At 32.2% G+C, this 27,133-nt stretch overlaps 2 protein-coding genes across 4 annotated transcripts in view; both read left to right on the top strand.

The window, feature by feature from the left end:
• SPOCK3 (SPARC (osteonectin), cwcv and kazal like domains proteoglycan 3) overlaps positions 1-27,133 on the top strand; it is a 478,511-nt gene that overhangs the window by 321,216 nt on the left and 130,162 nt on the right. The window lies entirely within an intron of this gene.
• The window catches only part of LOC116637297 (quinone oxidoreductase-like), a 79,483-nt gene that overhangs the window by 1,793 nt on the left and 50,557 nt on the right, over positions 1-27,133 (top strand). The window contains 1 exon segment of the mRNA XM_032412690.1: positions 4,935-5,002. Within this exon segment, the coding sequence (XP_032268581.1) occupies positions 4,935-5,002 (68 nt within the window).

Here is a 27,133-nt window from a genome sequence, read left to right as displayed (position 1 = left end):
CTAATTCATTATTTGAAAATAATTCTTTACAACATATAATATAAGAACGCTTTTTAAAAGCAGGAGTGATAGTCACAATATTTAACAACAAGTATGGAATGGGCCCCAACAAATCAGAACTGATACAAGTCCAATCAGAATCAATGTCCACTGTGATATGGTTTGCCTTCACTTATAGTTGAACATTAGAGACAACCAAAAGATGAAGCCAGACACTGCACATTTCTGGATTCAAAATGGATATGTTGAGATTGTTAAGAGTTTGATAACAGCCAACACTTTTGCTGACATTCGCATGGTAAAATGTGTACATTTCTGTGTGTGTGTGTGTGTGTGTGTGTGTACATTTCTTGAAAGAACAAATAAAAATGCACCAAATAGAGGGATACTGTTATCCAAACTGTCTCCGCACTTGAATCTTTATTATGCTGGTCTCATCTTCTTTGTAGTTTAGAGACTTAAATCCTAACCCAGAAACCACATTCCATTCAAGCTTAGTTCAAGGAAGAAAATAAATAATAATTGCATAATCACAAATAAAGATATAAAATAATACTACTTCCAGTAATACACATGCCCACTGCCCCCCATCCACATAATATGTATCTAAAAAAGTGTAATCTGCCCCATATTAAACAGTGTTGTTCTCCACCAATATTGAAGATAATGTAAGATTATGAGATGTTGCTATTCCACTTCTAATATAGAATGATAATTTTTCCAAATGTGGAAGTGAGGTCAATTTTTTTGTATTTAGAACTCCTGAAAAATTCTTTTGTAAGTAAAGAAACCATAAAATATATTTAAAGTTAGCATCACATATTCTGAATAGTTCTTTGGAATAACATTTCAGAGTTTAAATTATAGTTTCTTTATGTAGCTTGCTAGCTTTTTCCAAAACTTTCAATGAGTCCCCAGGATCCTGATGATAATTTTAAGCCTCAAAATAAAAAAGGAAAGCAAAGTCAATGAAGTATTTATATAGTCCAAAAAAATTGATGTGGTATTTTGGAAGATAAGAAAAAAATAGACCATCAACTTTAGATATATATTTTTTATAGAAGAAAGCATGAAGCCATATTGAATTAATCCCCCCAAAATGAGAATATATTCTTTTTCTGTAGATTATATTTAGAATAAGTAATTTAGTTGAACTAAAGACACTGTGTGTATTACTCTATATTTCTTTATTTGCTGATACTATTAATATTTTTGGTGAATTACTATTAGTGAATTTACTGAATATATTACTTTTTATCTTAGAAATAGAATAGGTTCTGTTAATTACATATCAAATTACCTGCTACTTTGCAAATGTCTAAAATGAGAAAAGAAAAAAAATAATGCTACTGTGTGATGGATGTTTCTGTTCATAAATATGCCTATGTATTTTTTCAATTTCAAAATGCTTACAAAATTAAAATTATATTTCATTGTATTCTATATACCTCCACAACTAATTTTAAAAGCATATTTTGAAGTTTTTAATGGTTTTTGTGGGTTTTTTTATTACAATGTACCTTTTCACTATTAGTTTGTTTAGTTTATTTGGAAATCATAGTTTAAAAGAGCATGAATAATGAATAACAAAGAAATATTTTGAGTAAATGTTTGGACAAACCAGTCTACAAAGATTTTCAGTGAGTTCAACATGTAGAGGAGAGGTTATATTTGGATTTTAAACATTGAAATAAGGATGTGTGAAGATTAAACATGAGAGTTCAAGAACGGAAAAGCAAGAGCAGTTGGGAGGTTTGCAATAATTGAGGTGTGAGAGGCTAGTGATTAAAGTATTAGGAATAAGAAGCAGGTGATGGATTCAAGAAATATTTTAGAAGCAAAATGGTTAGGAACTTGTTGACTGATTGAATTTAGAGAAGGTGATGTGGCCAGCAGTCAATGACAACTCCTGAGAAGATTATGATCATAAAACCAAGATGGAAATTTGTAAAAATATCGAGTTTAGAAGGGAAAATCAGTAAGTCCAATATTAGACAGTATGTTTAAAGAGTCTAGGGTCCATCCAAATGTAGAGACATTTGTGTTTACACATCTGAGGCAAGAGATCTGGTTTGGAAGAAACACTGGAGACCTATTGAGGTGTAAAAAGTGAGAGGTCTGGAAAAGACTGATAAGCACAGGCCCATAAGAGAAAGAGGAATCTATGCAAGGTTTAATGAGATGGGAATGAGAATCAGGAAAGAACAGTGTACCATAAACTGAAGGATTCTGCCTTGGAAGAGATAGTGAACTTGACTCCCAAATTTAGGAGGAACGTTCTGTGATATGAAGCTTAAGAAATGATCACAGACTTTGGCAATTAGAATATCAGTAGTGGTTGTAGAAAGATCAACTTCAGCATGTGCCAGTTAAATGAAACAATGAAGACAAATTACTTGGTGTATACAATTAGTATTCAATAAATATTTGTTCCTTTTATTACTACTCATTTCCAATTCCCAACATATAATCCATTCCAGCCAATCTGGTGGGATTGAGAGAACACAACAAATATGTAGAATATAAAGCAAAAGGGTAAAAATAATATATATCTGACATCTATTATGTGCAAGATACTTCGCCTCTGTCATTTCATTCACTCCTCACAACATGTAGGTATTATTGGTATACAAGTTGGACACAAGAGGAAACTGAAGGTCATAAAGTTAATGGATATATCCAACTTAAAATACAGCATACCTCATTTTATTGCAGTTTGCTTTATTGTGCTTTGCAGATATTATGGGTTTTAGATGGAAGGTTTGTGGCAGCCCTGCATTGAGCAAGTCTACTGGTGCTAGTTTTCTAAAATCATTTGTTCACTTCAAGTCTCTATGTCACATTTTGGTCATTCTCATAATATTTCAAAGTTTTTTATTATTGTTATATTTGTTATGATTTGTGTGCAGTGGTCTTTGATATTAGTACGGTAATTATTTTGGGGTACCACAAACTGCATCCATATACAATGGTGAACTTAATTGATAAATGTGTGTGTTCTGACTGCTCCATTGGTTGCCTCCTGTCTCTCTCTCCTTGAGCCTCCTTCTCTTTCCCTAGACACAGCAATGTTGAAATTAGGCTAATTAATAACTCTATGATGGCCTCTAAGTGTTCAAGTAAAAGGAAGTGTCACATGTCTCTTACTTTAAATCAAAAGCTAGAAATGATTAAGCATCTTGAAGAAGGCATGTTGAGAGCCAAGACAGGCCAAAAGCCGGACCTTTTGTACCAGTTAGCCAAGTTGTGAATGCAAAGGAGAAGTTCTTGAAGGAAATTAAATGTGCTATTCCAGTGAATACATGAATGATAAAAAAGCAAAACAACCATATTGCTCATAGGAAGAAAGTTTGAGTGGTCTGGGTAGAAGATCAGGGTAGTCACAACATTCCCTTAAACCAAAGCCTAATCCAGAGCAACGCCTTAATTCTCTTCAATTCTATGAAGGCTGAAAGAGGTAAGGAAGTTGTTGAATAAGTGTTGGACTCTAGGAGAGGTTGGTTCATGAGGTTTATGGAAAAAAGCCATCTCCCCAACAGGAAAGTGCAAGGTAAAGCACTTGCTGATGTAGAAGCTGAGGCAAGTTATCCAGAAAAGCTAGCTCAAATAACTAATGAAGGTGGCTACACTAAGCAACAGATTCTCAGTATAGATGAAACAGCCTTCTATAGGAAGAAGACGGCACCTAAGACTTTCACAGCTGGAGAGGAGAAAGACAATGCCTGGCTTCAAAGCTTCAAAAGACAGACTAACTCTCTTGTTAGGGGCTAATGCATCCGATGACTTTAGTTGAAGCCTATGCTCATTGACCATTACAAAAATCACAGTGCCCTTAAGAATTGTGCTAATCTACTCTGTCTGTGTTCTATAAATGGAATAGCAAAGCCTGGATGATAACATATTTGTTTACAACATGTTTATTGAATATTTTAAGCCCATTGTGGAAACCTACTGCTCAGAAGAAAAGATTCCTTTCCAAATATGACCACTCATTGACAATGCACCTGATCACCCAAGAGCTTTAATGGAGGGGTACCTGGGTGGCTCAGTCCTTAAGCATCTGCCTTCAGCTCAGGTCATGATCCCAGGGTCCTGGGATTGAGTCCCGCATCAGGCTCCCTGCTCGGCAGAGAGCTTGCTTCTCCCTCTCCCACTCCCCCCTGCTTGTGTTCCCTCTCTCGCTGTCTTTCTCTGTCAAATAAATAAAGAAATAAATCTTAAAAAAAAAAAAAAAGAGCTCTAATGGAGACAATGAGATTAATGCTTTCATGCCTTTTAACATTAATTCTGCAGCCCATGGGTCAAGAAGTAATTTTGACTTTCAAGTCTTATTTTTTAAGAAATGCATTTCATAAGGCCACAGCTTCCATAGATGGTGATTTCTCTCATGGATCTGGGCAAAGTAAATTGAAAACCTTCTGGAGAGGACTCATCTTTCTAAATGCCATTAAGAACTTTTGTAATTCATGAGGTCAAAATATCAACATGAGCAGGAATTTGAAAGAAGTTGATTCCAATCCTCATAGATGACGTAGAAGGGTTCAAGACTTCAATGGGGAAGTAAGTGCAGAGAAATAACAAGAGAACTAGAATTAGAAGTGGAGCCTGAAGATGTGACTGAATTGCTGAAATCTCATAATCCTACTTGAATGGATGGGAGTTGCTTCTTATGGCTGAGTAAAGAAAATGATTTCTTGAGGTGGAAACTACTTCTGGTGAAGAGGCTGTGAATATTGTTGAAATGACAACAAAGAATCTAGAATATTACATAAACTTAGTTGGTAAAGCAGCGGTAGGATTTTAGAGGATTGACTTCAAGTTTGAAAGAAGTTCTACTGTGGGTAAAATGCTATCAAACAGCATTGCATCCTACAGAGAGACTGTTTGTGAAAGATAGAGTCAATTGATGTGGTAAACTTCTGTGTTGTGTTAAGGAATTGCCACAGACTCCCCAACCTTTGGTAATCATCACCCCAATCAATCAGCAGCCATCAACATTGAGGTAAGACCCTCCACCAATAGAAAGATTATGATTCACTGAAAGCTCAGATGATGGCTAGCAATTTTTAACAATAAAGTACATTGTTTTTTAGACATACTATTACATACTTAATAGACAATAGTATAGTACAAATATACCTTATTACATATGTACTAGGAAACCAAAAAATTGATTTGACTCACTTTATGACAATTATTTGCTTTTTTGCAATGGTCTGGAACCAAACCTGCAATATCTCCAAGGTATGCCTATAGTTACCAGGTGTTTTTTCTGTTTCCTAAATCGACACTCTGCATATTTCTAAGAATAAAGAGACTAATTTCAACACAATCATGACCTGACCTTTGTAAACTTTGAATAAATCCCCTAAATTTGTTGGGCTTAACTTTTGTCAATTTAGAGGTAAAAGGAATGGACTAATATAATTTAGCCCTCATTAATACATGCTTGACACTTCAAACATTATTTCATTTAATCTTCACAAAATCCTATGAAGTGGATTATATTTGAATCTTCACTTTAAAGATGATTAATTTGAATCACGGAGAAGTAACCAGTCTAAAATCACATAGCTACTAAGTGTCAGAGTGAGGAATTGAAGCTACGCCTCCTGACCCTGAACTACACTGTCATTAGTGGAGGCTATTAAGGTCTCTCGTCTATTATGGTCATATGTCATATGCTTTATCAATAACAATATATATTTTGGAGTATATGTGTAAATAACTTACAGTATTTGTATTATGTTATAGTTACCAAGAAGAAATAAAGAGTGACCTTTGTTTTCATAGTGAATTGAGTTTCTGTATATGTTTCTGTATATGTTTAAAAGAAGCAATGTTTAAATCATTTTAGGTTGCTTGTTAAAAGTCTAAAATTTTATTGCCTCACTTCACTTACAGTCCTAGCCATCTGCTTATAGTATATATTTTCTGAAGCCAAATTTTCATAAAATATTATATAATAAACATTCTTAAAGACCAACCAGGAAACATACATCATTTAGTTTTTTTTTTTCTTAGATGTTTTGTTTGTACTTTCTTTGGAAACATTTTTAATGCTTCCAGGGAGATGTGGGAAGATAGATATTTTAGCAATACACAACTTACTTAATGTATTACTAATAACTCTCTTTTGTGCATTTTATTCTAAAGTGTATTCATGCCAATTTCCTACTAATTGGCAAAATGATTACTGTTTCTATTATTTTTACAGAATTGCTAATATCAGGTAAATATAAAATCACTGATCATAATTATATTACCAGAAATAAAAATGTGCTCAAGAATTTCAATGTATGATTTTCTCCAAATCATTTTTAATAATGAAAGTATGCTTTATCTCTGAACAAAAATGACTGGATGAGAACTTTTACATTATAATGTGCTATTAAATGGAGTGTGGCAACACTTTACTTGATATTCACTGTCCTTTTCAGTTTTTCATTATTTTTTCCTGTTTATTCTCATGAAAAAGTTGATAGGAGATAGCACTTACTTGGCTTAAACTTATATTAAATTTTCCTTAAAATGTATTTATTTGTTCTTAACTTAGGTTTTCTGAAAAAAAGAGCTCTGATTTTTTTCATGAGAATCTTTACTGAAAATGTGACAGTTCTATCACTATAAAAGAAATATTTTAACTCTAATAGCAGAACTCATCACAAATAGAAGTAAATTAGCAAAGAATGTTTAATAATACCAAAGAAAATAGCTACAAAGAAAGCTATTTTTTGAATCACAACAAATAAGCTTAAAATATTTATGGAAGATTTATAATTCCTGTTTCTATAAGATGATAGTTTTGACGCTTCAAAATAATTCATGCACATTGTAAAATACTAATGAGTACAAATCAAGATATAATGAGAACAACTGTTCCCTGCCCCAGTCCTTGAAAATCCTGTTCTACTGATTAGAATCACTTTGGCATTTAGTTCTTTTATTTGTTCCGATCATTATTCTGATATATGTATCCTTCACTGATGCTATACCAGTCATAGACAATATCTACTGTCTTTTATGAAAGGTAAAGTTTTAGCTTATTTCACTACCCCAACTGCCACGTCCCAATGATGACACTAAAATATTATTACGGTTATTCTATTGGTGGTTTTGTAACTTTAACTAATACATGTAAACTTGTTTCTTGTTCCATCAACTTCAGAAAAGTGTCACTGGACTCCCTAAATTCCACCACTTCTACTGATTCACCTCAGCTTCTTTCATCTGTATATATTTGTTTATTACATTTAAATACTGTTTTTAAGAATGTCTTCTCTGATTTGTCTACAGCTTGGTTCTAAATGTTGAAAATCAACAAATACTGTTCATATTATTATGTCTGTAAATAATTTTCACCACAGTGTGATCTACTATGCTATAGATACATGCCCACCACACTACCTAATACTATAAGCCTCGTGCCACTAAAACGAGAATGTCAAGATCAAAAGGATTATTTTTCAACACTAACAGTTGCTTAAAATAATCCCAAGTTGTAGTTAACTTTATAATGTTTTAGTTAACTTTAACACAACTCTCTTTCATGAAGCTTCTGAATGACTTTCTTTTTCTTCTTGATAAAAGAACAAAATTGTAAGGTAATGCCTCTCGGGTTTCCAGTGGTGTTGGAAAGCAATTCTCCATGGTGTTTTTACAAGTCTTGAACAATCTTTTCAAGGTAACATCCTTGGACCCTAGATATAGGGTCCCTGGTCCCTCCAGGTTAGTAGGAAAAATTATTTAATTACAGGATAGTAAAGCCCCCTACTTCTGTGAGGAGATTTGCTTACATTCACAGATCCATTGTGGGCAATGTTCCACTGAGCCTCTATGGGACTCGTGGGGGGTGGTCAATGAGAACCAGGTGAAGAAAAAACTCATGTGTCCTGCTGTTCCATGAGTAATAAACTGTCTAAATTGCTTTAGAATTATTTCAATCACTTACTAAATTTATGGTAATGTGGCAAGCAACATTCCAGTTTCTTGAAACTACTCGCCCTCTACTTGGCACTTGTCTATTCTGTCATTCTGCTCCAATCTAGACCTGCTGTTGTCTAAGCCTGCAGTAAAACCCCATCTGTAACTCTTAGAACATGTATTCCTACTCCATATCCACAATTGTTTGGATTGAATATCTTCCTTTTTCTCATGTTGTCTCCTTTGGTTTTCTTGACTAGATCATTTAATTTTTTTTAAGTTTTTTATTAATTTAAGTAATCTCTACACCCCAAGCGGAGCTTGAACTCACAACCACAAGATCAAGAGTCCCACACTCTTCCAACTGAGACGCCTAGGTGCTCCTCCTTTAATATTTCCTTAAAAGGGATGTGTAGATGCTAGACTTTTTGAGAACATCAATATCAGGAAAGTCCTTATTTTGATTTTAGGATTGGTAAATAATATAGCTGAGGAAAAAAATACTGGATAAAATATCATATTCCCTCAGAAATTAAGGGCATTGGTTTTTGTTGTGTAATTTCTAGTGTTGGTAAGAATATTTTTTACATTATTTCAAATGATATATTAATAACTGAAAAGAATATTGTAATTATTAAAGTGTTATATCAATAACATTAATGGTATGCTTGTAGACTAAAGAACTTGTACCTACCAGAAAATCCAGAGCTAAGTATTAAACTAAATAGGGATCTATCTTAAATATGTTTTGATCATACATAGTTTCTGTCTCTTTTTCTTTTAAAGATGCAAGGGCATCACAGAAAAGTGTCACTGATTACCAAAAGTTATGACCAATATATTATAAATTAATGTTTGATGTTGTTAATGATTTACATACTGTAATTATGACAAATATCTCCATATGTCCTTTAAAAAACTTTGTATAGCTGTCACTCCTCTATCAGATAATTTTCTTATAGATTTTAGCCACATTTAAATATAGCAATCAATGATTGAGTACACAATTGTTTAAGAAAAAATGCTCACCATTTGGACATATTAGCAAAAACTTCTAAGATTCTAGTCTATTTATAAAAAGTGTTGAGACAATTACTTAATTAGGTCAAGCAAAATAATTTTTATTAAAATTCTACAACTTTGGGCATTACTTCTTTCAAGAAGATATTAAATTTGCATCTGGCCTAATTTCTGTCATTTTGCATATATCTCATGTACCAGATCAAGATCTATAATTTACATTTCTAAGAAATTGTGATCATTATAAAGTCTTCTATTTAAAAATTAAATGTCCAGGGACTCAGTTAATCCTAATGCTTAAACTCTCAGGTGTTGTGGTCAGACATCTATATGCTTACATTAGTGATCTTGCCACTGACTTGAAGTTTGACTTCGAGAAAATTAGTGTGCTTATTGTTACTGGGAATTCATTGCTTCTAAGACCTCTCAGTGGATAAAGCTAGGACATACTTACATATATACTAACCTGTATTTCATGATTAATTTTATGTGCCAACCTGACTCAGCCACAAGATGCCCAGACATTTGTTTAGACTTCTCAGTGTCTATAATTGTGTGTGCCACTCTTTATCATGGATCAGTCTATTATCTATCTCTATCTATCTATCTATCTATCTATCTATCTATCTATCTATCTATCTATCATCTATCTAATCTATCATCTATCTATCATCTATTCATCTATCATCTATCATCTATCTATCATCTATCATCATCTATCATCTATTTATCTATCTATCATCTATCTATCATCTATTTACCTACCTACCTACCATGTATAGATATCTGTATCTATATACACATACTTAGATCATTGGGTAAATATCTAGGAGCATGGCTGCTGGGTTAGAGAGTAAGTCTGTACTTAGTTTTATAAGAAACTGCCATACTGGGGCACCTGGGTGGCTCAGTTGGTTAAGCGTCTGCCTTTGGCTTGGGTCATGATCCCAGGGTCCTGGGACTCTGGGATCGAGTCCCACATTGGGCTCATTTCTCCACGGGAAGTCTGCTTCTCCCTCTCCCTCTGCCCCTCCCCCTGCCTGTGCTCTCTCTGTCTCTCTCTCTCAAATGAATAAATAAAATCTTAAAAAAAAACTGTCATACTGTCTTTCAAAGTAACTGCATCATTTTGTTTTGTTTTGTTTTGTTTTATTTTATTTTGTTTTTTTAAGGTCAATCATTTTTTTTCTTCCAAATTTTTATTTAAATTCTAGTTAGTTAATATATAGAATAATATTGGTTTTAGGAGTAGAATTTAGGGATTCATCGTATAACACCAAGTGCTCATAATAACAAGTGCCCTCCTTAATACCATCACTCATTTAGCCTATCCCACCTACCTCTCTCCATCAACCCTCAGTTTATTCTCCATCATTAAGAGTCTCTTCCCTCTCTTTTTTTCCTTTCCCATATGTTCATCTGTTTTTTTTCCCTAAATTCCACACATGAGTGAAATGATATGGTATTTGTCTTTCTCTGACTTACTTCACTTAGCATAATACACTCTAGCTCCATCCAAATTGTTGCAAATGGCAAGATTTCATTCTTTTTGATGGCTGAGTAATATTCCATTGTGTATATATGCCACATCCTCTTTATCCATTCATCAGTTGACGGACGCTTGGACTCTTTCCATAATTTGGCTATTATTGATAATGCTGCTAAAAATACCAGGTACATGTACCCCTCCAAATGAATATTTTTGTACCCTTTGAGTAAATACCTAGTAGTGCAATAGCAGGGTTGTAGGGTAGTTCTATTCTTAACCTTTTGAGGAAATTCCATACTGTTTTCCAGAGTGGCTACACCAGTTTGCATTCAACCAACAGGGTAAGAGGGTTCCCCTTTTTCTGCATCCTCACCAACATCTGTTGTTTCCCAAGTTGTTAATTTTAGCCATTTGACAGGTGTGAAGTGGTATCTCATCACGGTTTTGATCTGTATTTCCCTGATGATAAGTGATCTTGAGAATCTTTTCATGTGTCTATTGGCCATTTGTATGTCTTCTTTGGAGAAATGTTTGTTCATGTCTTCTGCTCATTTCTTAACTGGATGATTTATTTTTTGGATGTTGAGTTTGAAATGTTCTTCATAGATTTTTGGATATTAACCCTTTATTGGGTATGTCATTTGCAAATATCTTCTCCCATTTCATAGGCTGCCTTTTAGTTTTGTTGATTGTTTCCTTCACTAAGCAGAAGTTTTTTATTTTGATGAAATCCTTAATGTTCATTTTTGCTTTTGGTTCCCTTGCCTCTGGAGACGTGTCTAGTAAGAAGTTGCTACAGTCAAGATAAAGGAGGTTGCTGCCTACTCTCCTCTAGGATTTTGATGGATTCCTGTCTCACATTTAGGTCTTTCATCCATTGAATTTGTTTTTCTGTATGGTGTAAGGAAGTGGTCCAGTTCCATTCTACTGTATCATTATCCATTCCTACCAGCAGTGAGTAAGAGCTCCTGTTGCTCTTTATCCTTGCAAGCACTTGCTATTACTTGCTTTTGAATTTTAATAGGTGTTTAGTGATATTTCACTGTTGTTTTATTTTGTATTTCCATAATGACAAATGATGTTGAGTACCTTTCTATATGTTTACTTGCCATCTATAGTCTTTTGTGGTGAATAATCTGTTCCTATCTCTTGTCTGCTTTTTAATTGAGTTAAATTTTAAGAGTTCTTTGTATATTCTAGATACAAGTTCCTTGTCAGATATGTAACTTGAAAATATGTTTCTCCTATGGGGTGCCTGGGTGGCTCAGTCGTTAAGCATCTGCCTTTGGCTCTGGTCATGATCCCAGGGTCCTGGGATCGAGCTCCGCATCGGGCCCTGCTCAGCAGGAAGCCTGCTTCTCCTTCTCCCACTCCCCCTGCTTGTGTCCCTGCTCTCGCTGTCTCTCTCTCTGTCAAATAAATAAATAAAATCTTTAAAAAAAATACGTTTCTCCTAGTCTGTGGCTTTTCTTTTCATTTCATTCTCTTAAAAGTGACTTTTGGAAGTCAAATTTTTAAAATTTAATAAAATCAAATTATCTGTTTCTCTTTCTTTTACATGTCATGCTTTCAATGTTGTATATAAAAATTCAACCCAAGGTTACACAAGTTTTCTCTTTTTTTTTTTTCCAGAATCTTTATAGTTTTGCATTTTACATTTAGGATTCTGATATATTGTAAATTAATTTTGTGTATGGTGTGGAGTCTGTTTTCTTTTTTCTTTGAATATGGATATCCAATTATTCCAACAATTCTCCATTGAATTGCCTTTGCATCTCTGTCAATAGTCAGTTGACTATATTTGTTTTTTTTTTAATTTTTTTTTTTTTTTAAGATTTTATTCATTTGCGAGAGAGAGAATGAGAGACAGAGAGCATGAGAGGGAGGAGGGTCAGAGGGAGAAGCAGACTCCCTGCTGAGCAGGGAGCCTGATGCGGGACTCGATCCCGGGACTCCAGGATCATGACCTGAGCCGAAGGCAGTCGCTTAACCAACTGAGCCACCCAGGCGCCCGAGTTGACTATATTTGTAAGGGTCTATTTCTGAGTTCTCTATTATGTTTCCCTGATCAAAGCATCTATTTTTTTTCCAATCCCATGTTGTCTCAATTACCATGACTTTATAGTAAATTTTGAAATTCAGTAATATGAGCTCTCTCACTTTATTCTTTGTCAGAATTGCATTGGGTATTTTAGCACCTTCACCTTTTAATATACATTTTAGAATCAGTTCATCAATATCTACAAAAACCTTGCTGGAGATTTGATTGATTGTGGTGAATCTATAGATCAAATTGCAAAGAATTACCATCTTAGCCAAACTGAGTCTTCCAATCCATGAACATGTGATATCTCTCCATTAACTTGGATTTCCTTGGATTCTGTCATCAGTATTTTATAGTTTTCTACATACACGAATCCTGTACATATTAAGTAAAATTGACTACTAATTTGGGAAGATGTCATTGTAAGTGGTATGTATATATTTTTTTTCTTTTTGATTTCCAGTTGTTCATTGTTTTGTTAGTATTTAGGAAGATGATTGACTTTTGCATATTGACCAGCAAACACATTATATTATCTTACTAGTTTCAGGAGAGGTTTTTTGTTTGTTTGTTTGTTTGTTTATTTGTTTGTTTTTTTGATAGATGTTTTATTAGAGACTTTTATGTAGCCAGTCATTGTTGTCCGTGAATAAAGACAGTTTTACTTCTCTGTTTCCCATACACATATTTTTTACTTCTTATTCTTGTCTTACTGCACTAGCTAGGACTTCCAGTGTGCTGGTGAATACAAGTGGTAAGAGAGACTATCTTTCATTGTTTCCAATACTGGGCAGAAATTATACAGTCTAGCATCATTAAATGTGTTAGCTATAATTTATAATATAATGAACAAATATATATATATAGTATATATATATACATGTAATATAATGAATATATACTTTATTCAGAATGAAAAATTTCCCTTTATTTTTAGTTTTTATAAAAAATGGATTTTAACTTCATTCAATTATTTTTAGGCATCATTGATATGATCACTTTTTTTCCTTAAGTCTGATTGATTTATGAACATTTAATTAGCTTTACTTCTGGGAATTAATCCTATCTGTGATACATCAGCTCATTTTTACATATTGCTGAATTCAATTTACCAGTTTTTTTCTTCAATAACATTTTTATTTTGTTACAGTTTTAATAGAGTAGTAGTAAACATTTGAATTCTTTAATTTACCAATTTTTACTAGGATTTTTTGCATCTATATTTAAGATAGGTTTCAGTTTGTAATTTTCTTCTAATGTTTTTATCTTGTTTTGGTATTAGGGTAATGATTGTCTTATGAAATGCATTGGAAAGTTTTTAATTCTCTTCAAATGTCTGGAAGAGATTATGTAAAATTGGTAATTTTTTTTCCTTAAATGATAGAATTTACCAGTGAAAATATCTGGACCTGATATTCTATTTTTTACAATGCTTTATTAATAATTCAATTTCCTTGACAGAAATAGAGCTATTGAGGTTATAGCTTTCTTTTTGGATGAGTTTCATTATTCTTTCAAGGAATTGGTCTGTTTTTTCCAAATTATCAAATGTATGAGCACAAAGCTGTTGATAGCATTCTATTATTATCCTTTTAATGTCTATGAAAGCAGTAAAGGCCTTTCTTTCTTTACTAATATTGCTAATTTTTGTCTTTTTTCTTGATTAGCCCATCTAGATATTTATCAATTTTATTAATTTTCTTATTGATTTACTGTTTTTAGTTCCAATGAGTTCTGCTTTTGTTGTTCTTGTTGTTTTGCTTGTCATGGTTTAATTTCCTCCTGTTACTCCAATTTTGTTTTGTTTTGTTTTGTTTTAAGGTGGAAACAGGTTATTTTCTTTCCTAATATATGCATTTACTGTAATAAATTTTTCTCTAAGCACTTCTCCAGAAGCATTCCACAATGTTCAATAAGTTATATTTTCATTTTCATTTTTCTCAAAGTAACTTTTAGTTGTTCTTGACACTTCTTTGACTCATTGTTTACAAGTATATTATTTAGTTATTGAGTATTTGGGAATTTCTAGCTATCTTTCTGTTACTGATTTCTGGTTTAATTCTTTTGTGTTCTGAAAATATACTTTGTAAGATTTATGTTTTATTACATTTATTAAAATGTGTCTTATGGCCCAGAATATGGTGAATGTCCCATGCACACTTTAGAAGAATGTGAATTTTGGATAGAGTATTCTATAAATATCAATTATATTGAGAGGATTATTAGAGTTGTATTTAGGTCATCTAAATCTTTACTGATTTTTCCCCCACTTTATCTTTCAATTACTGATAAAGGCGTGAAGTCTTCCAGGATAATAGTGGACTTGTACATTTCTTTTTTCAGTTCTATCAGTTTACCTCACATATTTTTATATTCTCTTGTTAGGTACATACATTATTAGGAATAATATGCCTTTTTTGAGAATTGATCTTTTTATCATGATTTCATATAACCTTTGAGTTTCTGGTAACTTTAGTTGTCCTGAAGTTTGATATGTCTTGAAACTAAGATTGCACTCTACCTTTCTTTTGATTAGTGTTAGCATAACACTTTGACATATTTTTTGAAGTGGGCTTCCTATACAGAGCATATCTGTTGGTCTTGTTTTCTTTTTTATCCAATCTGAGACTCCCTTTTCTTAAGTTCTGTGTTTTAACTATTTATTTATTTATTTATTTACTTACTTACTTACTTATTTTAGCCACCCAGGTGCGTTTAACTATTTGTTTTTAAAGTGATTAGTCATCTAGTTGGATTAAAATCTATCATCACTACATCAAAAACTAATGATGTAATGTATGGTGATTAATAACATAATAAAAAAAAAATCTATCATCTATAGAGTCACCTGGGTGGCTCAGTTGGTTAAGCAGCTGACTCTTGATTTTGGCTCACATCATGAGCTCAGGGTCATGGGACCCAGCCCCCAGTCCAGCTCCTTGCTCGTTGCAGTCTGCTTGGTATTCTCTCTCTTCTTCTTCCCCTCACTCTACACTCTCTCTCCCTAAAATAAATAAATAAATCTTAAAAAACTAAAATCTATCATCTTTAAATATTTTCTTTTGGTTGCATTTACTTTTCATTTCTTTTTTTTTAATATTTTTCTGTTTCATTTGGTTTTTAATTAGCATTAATATGATTCAATTTCATGTTTTCTTTTGACATGTCACTTATACTTCTTTTATGGACTTTTTAAGACATTGACCTAAATACATGTTTCAGTAATTTGAGTCTACTTTTAAATTATATTGTGGCAATTCATGTGCATTGTTAAGCACTTAATAGAAAAGTGTTCTCAATTCTTCCCTCCTATTTGTTGTGATATTAAATTTATTCATTTCACTTATCCATATTCTATGAATACCCAATACATTGTTACTTTTATTACTTTAAACAGATGACTAAATTCTGGGAATAAATTGCTTCAGTTTTTATTTGTCTGAGAGAGTCTTTATTTCTTCTTTACTTTTGAAGGATAATTTCCCTGGTTATAGAACTCAAGTTTGGCAGTTTTTTTTCTTTGAATATTTTAAAGATTTCTCTCCATTGTTTGCATTGTTTCTTGTGAGAACTCAGCTATAATTCTTATCTTTATTTCTCTGTGGGTGAGCTCTCCTCACCCAGCTTTCTTTGATATTCTTTGATATTTTAGTTTCAATGTGATATATGCTGATTTTTATTTTGTTTTGTATGTTTGTTTTACTTGATTTCCCTGAACTTCTTGATCTGTGATTTGGTATCTGTCATTAATTTTGAAAAGTCTTGACTACTATTGCTTTAAGTATTTTGCTTTCCTGTTCTCTCCTTCTTCTGGTTTTCTGGTTAAGCAAGTATTACATCTTTTGATATCACCCCATGGTTCTTGGATGTTCTGGGTGTGTGGGTTTTTTTGTTTGTTTGTTTGTTTGTTTGTTTTCTTGGCTTTTATTCTTTTTTGTTTTTTCTGTTAGCATTTTACTTTGGGGATTTTCTTTTGACCTATCTTCAAACTCATTGATTTTTTTTACTTGACTATCTCAAGCTTACTGATGAGACTGTTGAAGGCATTCTTTATTCCTGTTACTGTGATATATTTTTTTCTACTATTTCAATTCTTTCTTATATTTTCTTTCTCTATGCTTATATTAACCACCTACTTTTTTATATTTCCTCTTTTTCATTATACCTTTTAACATATTAAATGATATATCAATAACAGTTAAAATATTAATAAAGGTTATGTTAAGTTCCCTATCTGATCATTTCAATATCTAATCAAATGATAGGGGCTCTAATGATGGGTTGCTTTGTCTTTTGAGACTGCTTCTTATTTTAACTTTATCACATGTTGTAATTTTTGTTGAAAGCTAGAAAGGATATATAGTGTAGTAAGCTCTGAGGTAAATAAGTCTTTAGTGTGAAGATTATGGCTGGGATGTGAGCTTTGTTCCATGCTTTTGGTAGCTATAGGCTTAAGAGCTTTCAAACCCTTGTGTCATTGTTTTGTACTTTCCTCTTGGTTTCAGAGCTTCTTTTTGTACTACTCTCAGAGAGAGTCAGCATCTGCCATCTTTTTCACCTGTTATTTATTTTTATTACTATTGGAGTCCTGCAAGGTTGCTGGTGGGATGTGGGAGAGTGAGAATTTTCAATGTTTTGGATTGTCTTTGTCTTTTAGTGGAACTGTTTCTTGCGTAACTGGTCTTTGAAGTGATTCTGTCCCTCTACCAAGTATAAAAAAAATTTTCCCACCCTGACACCTATTCCCTTCTGCAACTGTGGGGTTACCAGTCTCATTCCCTAAAACTCTATCCCCTGCCAATTTATTTATCTGTTGACTGATTGATTTCCTTCCTTATGTAAAATTGGAAGCTTGAAGGAGGCTGGGGTTGGGGGAATTCCCTTCCCCAACCTGGAATAAGGCTCTGGCAAAATATTTTCCCTTGGAAAGTGGATTTCTATTATTTCAAAATGTTTGTTCTTTTCTTCTCAAATTAGAGCCACAAAGTGATATCCCCTTAGGTTCCTAGAAGGAAAGCCCATGAAAGTTTGGGAGCTCCCTATGACTGCAGCCCCCAGGAGTCTCTCATCTTCATGCTAGTCATCACTCAGCTTTTAGCATTTTGTCAAAATTTACCATTTATGTGAACTTGTCAGTTTATGCCTCCAGCAGCTTCTGCTCCAAGCAAGCACATTCCAGTTGTATCTCTCCTCTAGCTGGAGTATAGCAGAGTTCCCCTCCTCAAGTTGGGATAGAGTATCAGCCTTATCCTCTGCTGAAGTCCTTTTCCCTGATCTCTGAAGACTAGAACTTTGTTAGGAAAAAGGGCTAAGAAGACTTCATGATGGCTACTTTTCCCTTCCTACTATCAGGGCTATGTGGAATGTTTTCTTAATCCTCTCCATGAGAACATTGTGGAGTTCCTGGGGAAAAAAAAAAAAAAGTATGCAAAAGCGTGAGCTGCTCCCTCTTTGGCTTTAGCCTCCAGTAGCTTCTCACTCAAGCTAGTCCACGCTCAGCCTCCAGCAATAAATCAAAATTACTATTTAAGTACTTATACCTGTTTGTGGCATCCATCAGCTTATGTATGAACAAAGAAGTCTCAGGTGCTGTATCTCTAGATTTTCTTGACCCCTATATTTGAGTGGTGGCTTGCCCTGTAACTTCAATCCTCTGAAGAGTCCAAGAAAAGTTAAGTGATGTTCAGATTCTTCAGGTTTTTGTTTGTTTGGTTGGTTGGTTTTTGTATAGAGACAGGAATAATGACTTTCAATTCCTTTACATGTTGGATCTGAAATCTGAAGTCTCTAAAAACACTTTTAAAATATAAATCACACAATTGTTAATGCACTATGAATTACCATATAATTTGAGTATGATGTTCATCAGTTGTCTTTTGAATAAAAAAATAACACTGTGACTTAATAATAAAAAAAAGATATGGTGATATTTCCTTCCTATAAATAGTATATATGTTTGAATGTATTCATCTTCTGACCCAGATTTTCTGGAAACCAGTATCACAAGTGTGCAAAAATACAACTGTGTTTGAGGGTTTACTTTGTAGTTCCACAAGAGAGGAGAGACAAAGATCTTTATTTTGCTGGTTTATTAGATGGCCTTACACTTACTGCTATAAGATTTTTGACTATATAATTTGGCATGTGTTTAATTCCGATTGCTTTTGGTCCAAAGACCAAACTATCAGCATTTTACATTTTGTAAAATGAACAGTACTGTTCTTTTAACTATTCCTGCTGATCCTGCAAGATCAAGCACCAGCAAGGCCTCCCAGGCATTTGTCAGTAGTTGCTCAGTTGAGTCAAATTGAGAGCTCTGCTCCATTAGCGTGGGAGCAGCTTTGTAATTTTCTGAATAATTAATGGAAACACCAACTCACAGTTCTCTCCTCTAACTGAAATGTTTGTTTTAATTGATTTTCTTAGCACATAGTTCTTAAAAACTTTATTTAAAAAAAAAAAACCAGGGGCGCCTTGGTGGCTCAGTCGTTAAGCGTCTGCCTTTGGCTCAGGTCATGATCCCAGGGTCCTGGGATCGAGCCCCACATCGGGCTGCCTGCTCGGCGGGGAGTCTGCTTCTCCCTCTCCCACTCCCCCTGCTTGTGTTCTCTCTCTCTCTGTGTCTCTCTCTGTCAAATAAAAAAATCTTTAAAAAAAAAATGAGATTATTTAAAAAAAAATTAAAAATTAAAAAATTAAAAAAAAATTTAAAAAACTTAGGCTCAATTATCAAAACTATAAATTTCGCTAAAGCCAGTAATGAGTAAACATAAAATCACGCCAGGACGTCATAGCATAGGAAAGATAAGAGTGGAGACATTTTGTATAGCATCTTTTTTGGCCAGAGACCATTTTGTTTGGTTTAGATAGGCCTTGATTCCAAATAATATGAGCAATTTACACTTAGAATAGTGTTATTGTTTAGCTTTGCTTTGTAGGATTAAAGGAATAAAACTGTTTGACTTTATGAGCAAGGGTATCTTTTTTTTCTGATTTGTAAATAGATAAAAGGATGAATAAGTTTATAACCTAGATAACTATTTCCCAGGGGGATTTGAGTTTTCTTAGACTTACTATATTTGAATATTATTATCATCCCCTTATACATATCTGGATGTACATTTTTTTTCATTTTCCAAGTTTTTATTTAAATTCCAGTTAACGTACAGTGTAATACTAGTTTCAGGTGTAGAATTTAGTGATTCATCAATTACCTACAACACCCAGTGCTCATCACAAGTGCCCTCTTTAATCCCCGTCACCCATTTAGCCCATCCCCCCCACCCACCACCCCTCCAGCAACCCAGTTTATTCTCTATAGTGAATCTCTTTTATGGTTTGCCTCTCTTTTTATTTTCACCCTATGTTCATTTGTTTTGTTTCTTAAATTCCACATGACTGGATGTACATTTTAAGAAAATTTAACTTCATAAACACAGGTTATTCCAGATGATACTCAATGTATGATTTAATTCAGAATTTTGCTTCCAGAATGTTTAACTTCAAGATTAAGAAAAAATTATGTAGTAGTTGGTAGTAACTAATTTTCTTAAAATTACAAGTAAAATGCAAATAAAACTGTTCAATTCCTCAAATAATATATTTTGTAAATGATGTCAGGTGTTTCCTAATCAAACAAAGAAACTATACCATATACATATATCATATGCATATAAAATTTTAAAGTGTAAAACATTTATTTTTACTGGTGTATCTATTTAGCAGTTTTGAATATTTTTGCCTTAACATAAAGCTTTTCTCAATTTTAGTTTTTTTCTTTTATGAATTAGTCTGTGGTACTTAGGATTATTGATATTAGCATTAAAAGCATTATAATACATTTATGCTTTAATTTATATTTTTTATTATATGGCTATTATTAATATTATTAATGTCTAAATATAAGTATTTTACTTTTGTTTACCTTTAATATCAGTGTATGCAATTCATTTGCTTAATCTTTAAAACCATTAAGCAGTTTTCTTTATATTAATTAAATTAATTACATTAATTTGCATTGATTAAATTAAATTAAATTAATTAAATTAATGATTTCATCTTATGTATGTTCATTGATCAGTAATCACTTAACCATGAGCCAGTGCCTTTTTGAAAATCATGACATTTCATTTCCAATGTACTATATATATATATACACTATTTATCTTAAAATGTGGCTATGTAGTAAACAATTAAAGTACCCTTCTTGTAATAATTATAGTAGCTCAGGGGCGCCTGGGTGGCTCAGTCAGTTGAGCGTCAGACTCTTTGTTTTGGCTCAGGTCATGCTCTCAGGGTGGTGAGATCAAGCCCTGTGTTGGGCTCCATGCTCAGCAAGAAGACTGCTTGAGATTCTCTCTCTCCCTCTCCTCTGTCCCCCTCTGCTCACACTTGCACACACACTCTTTCTCTCTCTCTCAAATAAAGAAATATTTTTTAAAAAATTATTATAGTAGCTTAAACATTGCCACTCAGATGTCCTTTTGTACTATCTTGAAATATATTTTTCTGTTATATCCTGTTAAGTTAAATAATATTTTCTTTTCCTCACCAGTATTAAACTTTCTTCTTTTCTCTACCTCTTTCTCATGTATATTAAAGCTATATGTACTGGAGACAGAAAAATCCTTTTTAACAATATATCAGGGAAATTATTTTCATTATCATTATAGTTATTATTATTGTGATCTTCATCCAGAATGTCAGAGGGCAGGGTGATTTGAAACAGGAGTGTAGGCTATGTTATTCCACAGAATCTCATTAAATAATTCCACTCCACATTCTCCAAGTTATGAGTTAAAATAATACCTTTAGCAACTGTCTCCTTTTTAGTTCTCAGAAGAAGCTTTTAACTAATGTTAATGGTGCAGAAAGTGGTGTTTAACTTTGTTCACTCTTTATAACTCCATAGTCATGGTCCACATTATATAGAATTGAGGTGTACATCATATTTATTCAGAAGCTCAGTATTGTGTGGGGTAAATACACTTGCTTTAATGGCAGAATCCTGTATTTTATCTTGAGGTATGATCAATCTAAAGATAATATGCACATGCAATATGGAGTTGCTGATTTAATAATAAGGATTAATGAACATTAGAAATTTTTCATAGAGGAACTTATTTATATCTGTGAGTATTTTATCAGATAATTTCTGACCGTATATAAAACACTTTTCAGAAATATATACTAAAATTTATCAATTTTCATAGAAATTTTAAACTGCACTCCTTGTTTGACCATAAGCTAATACTATTTTCCATCCTACTGGAGAAGGTGGAATACTAATTTTGTCAGGAAATTGGCAAAGGATAACGTTTGAATTAACCAATGACCAATAGCTATACAAAACTCAGTTGAAAGATAAAATAATGATGCTAATAGTATTAATAACAGTAATAATAATCAGAGAAAAAGTAAAATAAATAATTGTTCTGAAGTTCTTTAATTGGATTTTTATAAATCTTTTCCTGGATTATGTTAGAAGGTTTAAATCTGTATCTGTTTTTCATACCAAAATTGTTGCAATTAAAGGATTGTTTTTGATGTGATGTTCTGGTTAATAGACCTGAGGAGAACTTTTTTTGTGAACTTATTGACAACACTGATTATTTTATATGATGACCTCTTTATGAGTACTCACTGGAAAATTTTATTACTGGGGTTGTTTTTAATTTCCTGAGTTTACAAAAAAATTAAAATCTTACAACAAATAACATGCTTAACTTGAGTATATTCTCTTTAAATTTAGGAAAAATGTTAAGAATATCTTTTATTACTTCAAAGTACTATTGGAAATGCTGGCCAATTATTTAAGAAATGGGAACAAATGTAAAGATTAGAGGGGAAGACACAGACTCATCACTATTAGCAAATAATATACTTACATCTGTAAATTCCAACAAAATTTGAGAATTTGAGAAAAGAAATGAAAATTCAGGAATATCTGGATAGAAGATTAACTTGTGAAATACATAGTTTTCATTTATACCAGAAAAAATCAACTTGATAATATAAATAAAGTTTTAGTTTTTGATAGAAAGAAAACCTTTATAGAAATAAATGCACAAGAACTTTAAATAGAAAATAATTTATATTATAGGACAGGAAAAAATCTAAAAGCTTGAAAAGATACGCCACATATATTAGTAATAATATTTAACATTGTAAAGATATTTATACTTCCCAAATTAATCCATAAGTGAAATGCAATTCTTTTTTTTTAATTTTTTTTATTTTTTTAAATTTTTTTATTGTTATGTTAATCCCCATACATTACATCATTAGTGAAATGCAATTCTAATCAAAGTTATAATGTATTTTTGAAGTTATACAAAAATATTTTTCTAAAATGTATTCTTCAAATCAATTTTAATTAAGAATAACATAGAAAAAAATAATAACATAGAAAAGGAAACTTAACAGCTACTAACACATAATAAAACGTGTAGTCATAAAAATAGAACCCAAGTAGATAAATAAATTAATAGAATATAATGATAATTCAGAAACAAACAAATGTGAATATGGGATCATGACATAAATGGAAGAATACAAAGTTGGACTTCTAGCTTATAATTTGTATCTCAAACTCCAGTTGCATTAAATACCTAAATTTGAAAAAACTATAAAGTTAGTAGAAGCAAATATAGGAAAATATCTTTGTGATCCTAGAATATGGAAGGATTTTTTAACAAGGCCCTAAAAATGCAAACTGAAGGTGAAACATTGATGGATCTTATTACATTGTATATAAGGATTTCCATTCAAAAAGGACATTTAGTTAACATATGTGTGACAGCAGAAGATATTTAAAATGTCCAGATTTGACAGGACATTAATAATTATGTGGAATTCCTGTAAATTACCAAGAAAAAAAACATTACAACTACTAGACAATTGCCATATATATATATAAAATATACATATTATATATATATAATGAGATAAGTACACTTAAAAAATTATCATTAAATAAGTAAGAACAGGATGATTTCTAAAACAATAACATTTATGTGAATTAAAATAAACAAAATCAATAATCTATATTTCAGAAGTATATAAAAATATTAAAATGCATACCTATGGTGAAAAGGAAAGGATATAGTGATCTCTGCTGAAGGGGAACAATATAATGAGAAAAAGAAAAAAAAAAAAAGAGATAGTTTCCATGGTCTGAGGGAGATAGTGTTCCTTGAACTGAAGAATATAATTAACTGTTCTCTGCACCAGGAGGTAACAGAAAAGTGAACTGAATACCCATCACCGGCTAATAAAACAAAACCAGATGAATTAATTTTATATGAATTTAAGGTTATTTGCTTACATGAAAAGTTACATGGTGAACAAAATACCCTGACAAAATGGGGAGGTGAATAAAAAAGAAAATATACAAAATGTGGGATACACCATTAAACCTAAACACAAAATGTATCAATAATTACAATTAATGCCAATGAACTGAATATTCCAGTTAAAAAAGAAAGATTACCAGTATGATTTAAGACAACTGCTTATTTTTTTTTTTAAGATTTTATTTATTTTTTTGACAGAGAGAGACACAGCGGGAGACACAGCGAGAGAGGGAACACAAGCAGGGGGACTGGTAGAGGGAGAAACAGGCTTCCCGCGGAGCAGGGAGCCCGATGCGGGGCTCGATCCCAGGACCCTGGGATCATGACCTGAGCCGAAGGCAGACGCTTAACAACTGAGCCACCCAGGTGCCCCAAGACAACTGCTTATTGAGATACATTTTATATATTTACCTTTTTCCATAAAATTCTAATTTAAAGAATAGAAAAAGATGTAACAGGGAATTACTAGCCAAAACAAATCTGGTGTGTCTGTATAATTGCCACATGAAAAAAAAATTAAAGAAAACAAACAAAAAATTACTTGTGTGAAGAGAATTCAGATACTAAATATAAACGGTTAAAAGAACCGTAAAGAGGAATTTGTAAATTTCCGTACATTTAGCAAAATAGCATGAAAATATACAAAATGAAAAAATTTTGACAAGTATTATGAAAATGACTACATAGTGATTTTACACTTCCTAATAATCAGAGAAACAAAAAATTAGAATATAGACTGTTCGCATATCACTTAATAATTTTAATGTCAATGATGTATATAGAAAACCACATCCACAAGCCAATATCAACAAAATATGCACTTTTCTAGCATTCATGGAACATTTATTAAAAGTGACCTCATTTTTATCCACAAAATAAGTCTCAAAAATTTCAAAGTACAGTCTATTCTCATTATTTATGGCAGTCATGTTCTATAAATGTCTGCAGATACTGAATTAGTGAATACTGAACCATTGTTCCGAAGGGAAACAGAGGAGGGTTCATACCAACCTCTGGTTACAGCATTTTTGTCAACTGATCAACATATAACCTTGTTTTATGTGTGTTTCTTTAGGAAAAAAAAAACTTATTTAACATATATTATTGATTTATTGATGTTGAACTCACATCCATCAGCCCTGTAATTCATGTATGAATGAAGCTTATCTAACACCTATTTTCTCCGTAAGGCACATCACAGTATTCTTGTGCTCAGGACCACTAGACAGAACTTCAGCACTATGCTTGGGGACCATTTTAAGCAGTGAAATCACCAACAAAAAGCAAAGTAATACAAAAACATGGAATTAACCAGACCATGAAAAAGACATTTATTAACAGTATGAGAACTGAAATAGGAAGCCAGAGCATCTCCCTAGTCAATCTCAAGTTAGGAATGTGCATGCTAGGTGACTCAAATTTTTTCTCACTCTGCATACATCCGTGAGTGACCTTGAAAGAACCGTGAGTATTGATTTAGCAAGTAAACAAATTTGCAAATACAGAATCTGCCAATAAAGAACATTATTATAATTTAGATATGTGGTCTGAATATAATGGACTTATTAATCAAACCATAAATAAAAATATAGATAAATCATGGCTTAAATAATGAATATTAGAAAATTCTTAAAACCAAAAATAAGAAAAATAATATTATATATCATTTAATTTGCAGGATGAATTTACAGCAGAACTCAGAGGGATATTTATAAATTTAAATACGTATTTTGGAAAAGAAAAAAGGCTAAAAGCAAAGGGGCAAAAGATGGAATTTTAATTATTTTTTTAAAAAAATGGTAAAACCAATGAATATAAAAGGAAGGGAAACAACAAAACTTAATGAATTACAAAAAAGAGATAAAATAGTATTGAAAAACAAAAAGCTAGTTTTTTAGACTAATCACATAAAATATTATAATCTTCATCACATTACATTTGAAAATGTACCTGAAGTGGATAAATTCATAAGAAAATATAATTACTGTCACAAAAAGGATTAACAAAAATGGGATAGAGCTATAATACTAAATAAACTGAATCAGTGGTAAAAGTACTCATAAAGAAAATACCATTCAGAAACTGTTTTACCAAACACTCAAAATGCAAGAAACATCTAATTCCAATCTTACCCACAATATTCCAGAGATATCCCCCTTAAAAGAGGAATCACTCCTCAATTCTTTATGTAATGCAAGACTTAATTTCAAAACTAGGCATATTGTGAATAAAAAAAATCAGTTGTAAATGTCAATGCAAAATTTCCAAACAAAATATTAGCAAACTCTTTGAGGTAATAACATATATGGCGCAGCAAGTATATTTTGAATTTATCCCAGGAAGTCAAGACAAATTTAATATATTCATTTTTCTCTACCTGACAGAAACACGGTTAAGAAGACTCCCAAGTTTTATATATCCTGCAGTTCCTGCCTTTGGAAAGTGGTTTAAATAGCTAGCACTGTATGTTATTCTTGCACGTCTTGATAGAAATAAATCTCTGTAGATGTGCATTTAGAAGGGGCAGGGAATGTTGCTCTGTGTAGACTCTCATTAATAACTGCTTCATTAATAACTGCTTCCTTCCAGATTTTTATAACTAAAATCAGAACTACATGTAGAATAAAGATAACACTCTCTCTCTGACCTACATTTGTTCAATCATGTAACTCTAACAAATGAACCTAGAAGCATCTTTTGGAAACTAAACTCTCGTAAGTAAAAGACCTTTTGCATTGGGATTTAGCTTCTGATATATAAGGCAGGATCACAATTAATGGAAAAAGAGAGCTCACCAAACCAGACAATATCTGGACCACCAATTATATTTTGGAAAAAAAAAAAAGTAATTTTTATTTCCTACTATTAAACAAAATTAATGATGGATGAAATAAATATATAAACAAACATTTTAAATGAGAAGAAAATATAGGTAAATTTCAAGCTAGGTATATATTTTTAAAGATAAAAACAATTAAAGAAATGAAGACATTGTTACATTTACCAGGTAATTGTACTGGATCAAATTACTTAAACAATTTCATTGGCAAATAAATATACTGTAAGGAATATCAACAACAAATATTGTAGACTAAGATTTAATATTTTCAGTATATTAAGGATCACACCATAATAGAAAACTATCAAATTCTAATGAAAAAATAAACAAAGGATTTATCAGAAATTTGTCCAGAAATTTCATCCAGAAACCTGTTCAATTTCATCAATAATCCAACAAATCAAATAAGAATATGATATGGTTTTTGGACTCTCAAATTAATAAAACCATAATTATAAAATAAT

Source organism: Phoca vitulina, unplaced genomic scaffold (assembly GCF_004348235.1).
Source record: "Phoca vitulina isolate PV1807 unplaced genomic scaffold, GSC_HSeal_1.0 scaffold14, whole genome shotgun sequence".
Taxonomy (NCBI): domain Eukaryota; kingdom Metazoa; phylum Chordata; class Mammalia; order Carnivora; family Phocidae; genus Phoca; species Phoca vitulina.
Note: the sequence above shows the minus strand (reverse complement) of the source record. Positions and strands in the feature narration are given on the sequence as shown.